Source organism: Habropoda laboriosa, unplaced genomic scaffold (genome assembly GCF_001263275.1).
Source record: "Habropoda laboriosa isolate 0110345459 unplaced genomic scaffold, ASM126327v1 scaffold1329, whole genome shotgun sequence".
In the NCBI taxonomy this organism is placed as follows: domain Eukaryota; kingdom Metazoa; phylum Arthropoda; class Insecta; order Hymenoptera; family Apidae; genus Habropoda; species Habropoda laboriosa.
In genome coordinates this window covers 500,459-503,671 of record NW_017101431.1, presented here as the reverse complement: position 1 = coordinate 503,671, position 3,213 = coordinate 500,459, and the positions used below count along the sequence as shown (strand labels likewise).

The window sequence follows — 3,213 nt, the reverse complement described above, 5'->3', positions numbered from 1 at the left end:
TCAGTGTTATTAGTAGGCCTCATGGAAACATTGGCACACTTTGTAAATTCTTAAGATTATCTTTTGTTTCGTAGTAAAAGTTACTAGGCCTATTATCTACATTAAAGTATTTCAGTATCAGTATAATGTTCAGTCTTATGTTGTTCTTTTAATAGTTTGTGCAATATTTTGTGCCTCATAAATGTATAGAAAAACACCTAAAAATAAATATAAACATATTAAAATAAAAAGTTAAATTTTGATATTGTAGTAAATAGAAATAAGTACAAAATTAATGTAGTACTCACATAGAAAAATCACTACTTTTTTCAATAATATGCTCAAATTCTGCAAAACTAAGTGCTCCATCATCATCAAGATCTGCTTCCTCAAGGATACATTGAAGAACTTGTTGTATATCTGTTTCACTTAATCTTAGTGGCGAACTAAGTCTATCAACTACTTGCCTTAAATCTCCTATGCCAAGCATGTCATCCCCATCAAAATCTATACATAATATATCACAAGTCAATCAGTAAATAAAATTTATAACAAGTAGACACTAAATAATAACAAAGATATTACCAAATATTCTGAAAGCATGTTCTGCTTTTACAGCTTTTGGAGCTGCATCACTAAAAACGGACATCATGTCTAAAAAGTCTTCGAAAGTACAATCTCCATCTTGACTAGAACTAAAAACTTTGCAAATCCTATCTCCAAAAGGATTTACTCTTAATTCAGGATATAGTAAAATTTTAGACATTGGGAGCTTTGCATTTCTATTATGACCAACTTTTTCTGGAGCAAGTGCTTTAAACTTTTGATGTGCACTGTCATAAAAAATCAAAATTTTAAACATTAATTAGGAGTCGTTAATAAACTATTTATATTAGATCCAAAAATATAAACAGCTACTGATATAACATAAAAGTACTTTTATATAAAACTTTGTTCTTTTTAAAACATTCCTTGCTTTTAATTTGTAACTAACATACATTGTACCTATTTTTTTAATATATTTATTTTATAAATCACAATGTAACATATCCTATAATGCTGTTATATATGTGAAGATTACAAATTTAGTTAATTACCTATTATCTTTTAAAATAACTGGAAAATGCAGTAAATATTTTTTTTTTAAGCATGCACCTATTCTGTTTTGAAATAAAATAGTTTGAAGTCCTAAAGCAATGTAATAGTAATTCAAACATATCTAAAAATGAAAAAGAAATAACCTAAAGTAATCATGTATTGTTATTATAAAGAATATAATGAACAGTTACATATCTTTTTCTTCTCTAATTATATCATATAAATTTACAAATAAAATTGTGTAAAAATAAAAACTGTAGAAAACACATTTCTATATAGATATAAGACACTGAAAAGCTATTATGTATGTATGAATGAAGATTATTGAAATATACTTACTGCAAAACTTCTTTTTTCGTAAAATATGTCAAATCCTACAATATATAATAACATTAAGTAATAAATAAAGTTGACAAATTATAATATTGAACAAAACGAAATACTTGGTAATCTTGTAGTTCTTCTTCAGTGAACTGACTTTTACCTACTCCCATTTTATGTGCGACACAAAAATTATTTTACTATTTTGTACTCAATTTTAACACATTGGATACTTATTTTTAAAAATCAAGTTCGCAATATTCTATATGTTCTGCTCGACTTTAGCGCCTGAAACGATCAATAAATTCATCTTATCTACAGATGACGTCTTTTAACTTGTATCTATAACGTAAGATAATGTCGAGAGTAAACAAATGTAGTACTACTTTTAAATAATTTTCAATGAATATTATATCAAACCAAATTGACTACATTGCCTTTATTAAAACAAAACTTAATACATAAAGAAATATTAACATTAACATTATTTATAAGTCATATTATAAATGTAGAGATATTAAGTTACATTATAGGTGATACTTCGCGAATATGTAATTTTTTAAGTATTCTACATTATATCCTTATTTCAAACATGATTAATTGTAATTAAGGAAGAGCTATTTAAAAGTTATTTCTTTTATAATGAAAGTATTTTAAATTAATTTTAATAATGTACAGAAATATTACGAAAAAAAGTTCATTCAAATTTCAGTTGTTTTAATAAAATCATTTTCACATTGAAAAGATCTAACGCGTTTTTAAAAAATATTCTGTATAACTTGGAAAATGTATAAATTCTTTATACAATATACATTTTCAGTAAGAAGCATTAAACATTGATACTTTTCTTGTGTATTTGTTTTTATGTTTTATTATTTACGTTATTTTAATTTTTGAAATATATTATTAATATTTTTGAGTCCAATAAATTAATTTGTTGTTTAATGAAATTTTCGTTGTGTTAGGTTTGTAAAACTGATTTAAAATATTGCTTCATTATTAAGACACATAAATGTGAAAGTGAAATAACCCATAAACTGATAATTTTCGTACCTCAGTTGCCTTTTGTAAAGGTGAAAAATTATATTGAATTGTGTATCCACAAGTATGAGATCCCACTTTAAATGGGTGTGTTTACACTTTTTAAATGTATCAATGCAGGAGAGTGCTTAAAAGTAATATAGAAACATGTAGCATTTAATATTATTTTATTTTATCTTATGACATATTTGTCAATCTTTAACTACTTTGAAGATGAAGTTGTACCAGTTGTATGGGACATCTTGTATGAGAAACATAATAATGCTTCTAAACATGTTCATAGCTTTGAACATTTTTAAGGTTTAATGCTGTGTTAGAAATTCTTTTATATTTTAGACTGAAGTTTTGATAGCTTGCTTAGAATTTGTGAAAATATAAAGCAAAAATACACGAAGGAAACAGAATGTATGGAATATGTATTATGAAAAAAGTTTGTATTTTCTAAACATTACTTTTTACAAGATACATTAGCAATTTATGGTATTTTTTTTTATTATAATATTGCAAAATAAAATAGTATTTCTATATACATATGTACATACAATTATATTTCAATTTATAAACAATAATAGAATAATTTATATCAAAGAGCTCTTCATTCAGCTTTTATAATTCAACATTTTATCCTTAAAATATAAGTAAATAACTATTTAAGTGCAAAATAATTAAAATAACGATAACATAGATAAATGACACATGATAAATGTTTTCAAACATACTCAAAGTGTAATTTATACTTTATAATATTACACATTTCTATATTTTACACACTAA

At 24.2% G+C, this 3,213-nt stretch overlaps 1 protein-coding gene across 1 annotated transcript; it reads right to left on the bottom strand.

The window, feature by feature from the left end:
• Positions 1 to 175: 175 nt before the first annotated feature.
• Positions 176 to 1,571, bottom strand: LOC108578136 (calcium and integrin-binding protein 1-like). The gene is made up of 5 exons (XM_017941401.1): positions 1,521 to 1,571; positions 1,417 to 1,451; positions 565 to 812; positions 288 to 486; positions 176 to 197 (listed from the first exon to the last, which is right to left on the bottom strand). Exons 1-5 carry the CDS (start codon positions 1,569 to 1,571, stop codon positions 176 to 178), a joined length of 555 nt encoding a protein of 184 aa, XP_017796890.1.
• Positions 1,572 to 3,213: the final 1,642 nt, after the last annotated feature.

What these genes read in the sequence shown, in the direction of transcription:
- LOC108578136 (XM_017941401.1), bottom strand. Translation starts at nt 1,571, where the DNA reads ATGGGAGTAGGTAAAAGTCAGTTCACTGAAGAAGAACTACAAGATTAC. An exon ending in AAGAACTACAAGATTACCAA is followed by an intron (nt 1,452 to 1,520) that starts GTATTTCGTTTT and finishes TATATATTGTAG; the next exon opens with GATTTGACATATTTTACGAA. An exon ending in AAAAGTAGTGATTTTTCTAT is followed by an intron (nt 198 to 287) that starts GTGAGTACTACA and finishes ATTTATTTTTAG; the next exon opens with GTGTTTTTCTATACATTTAT.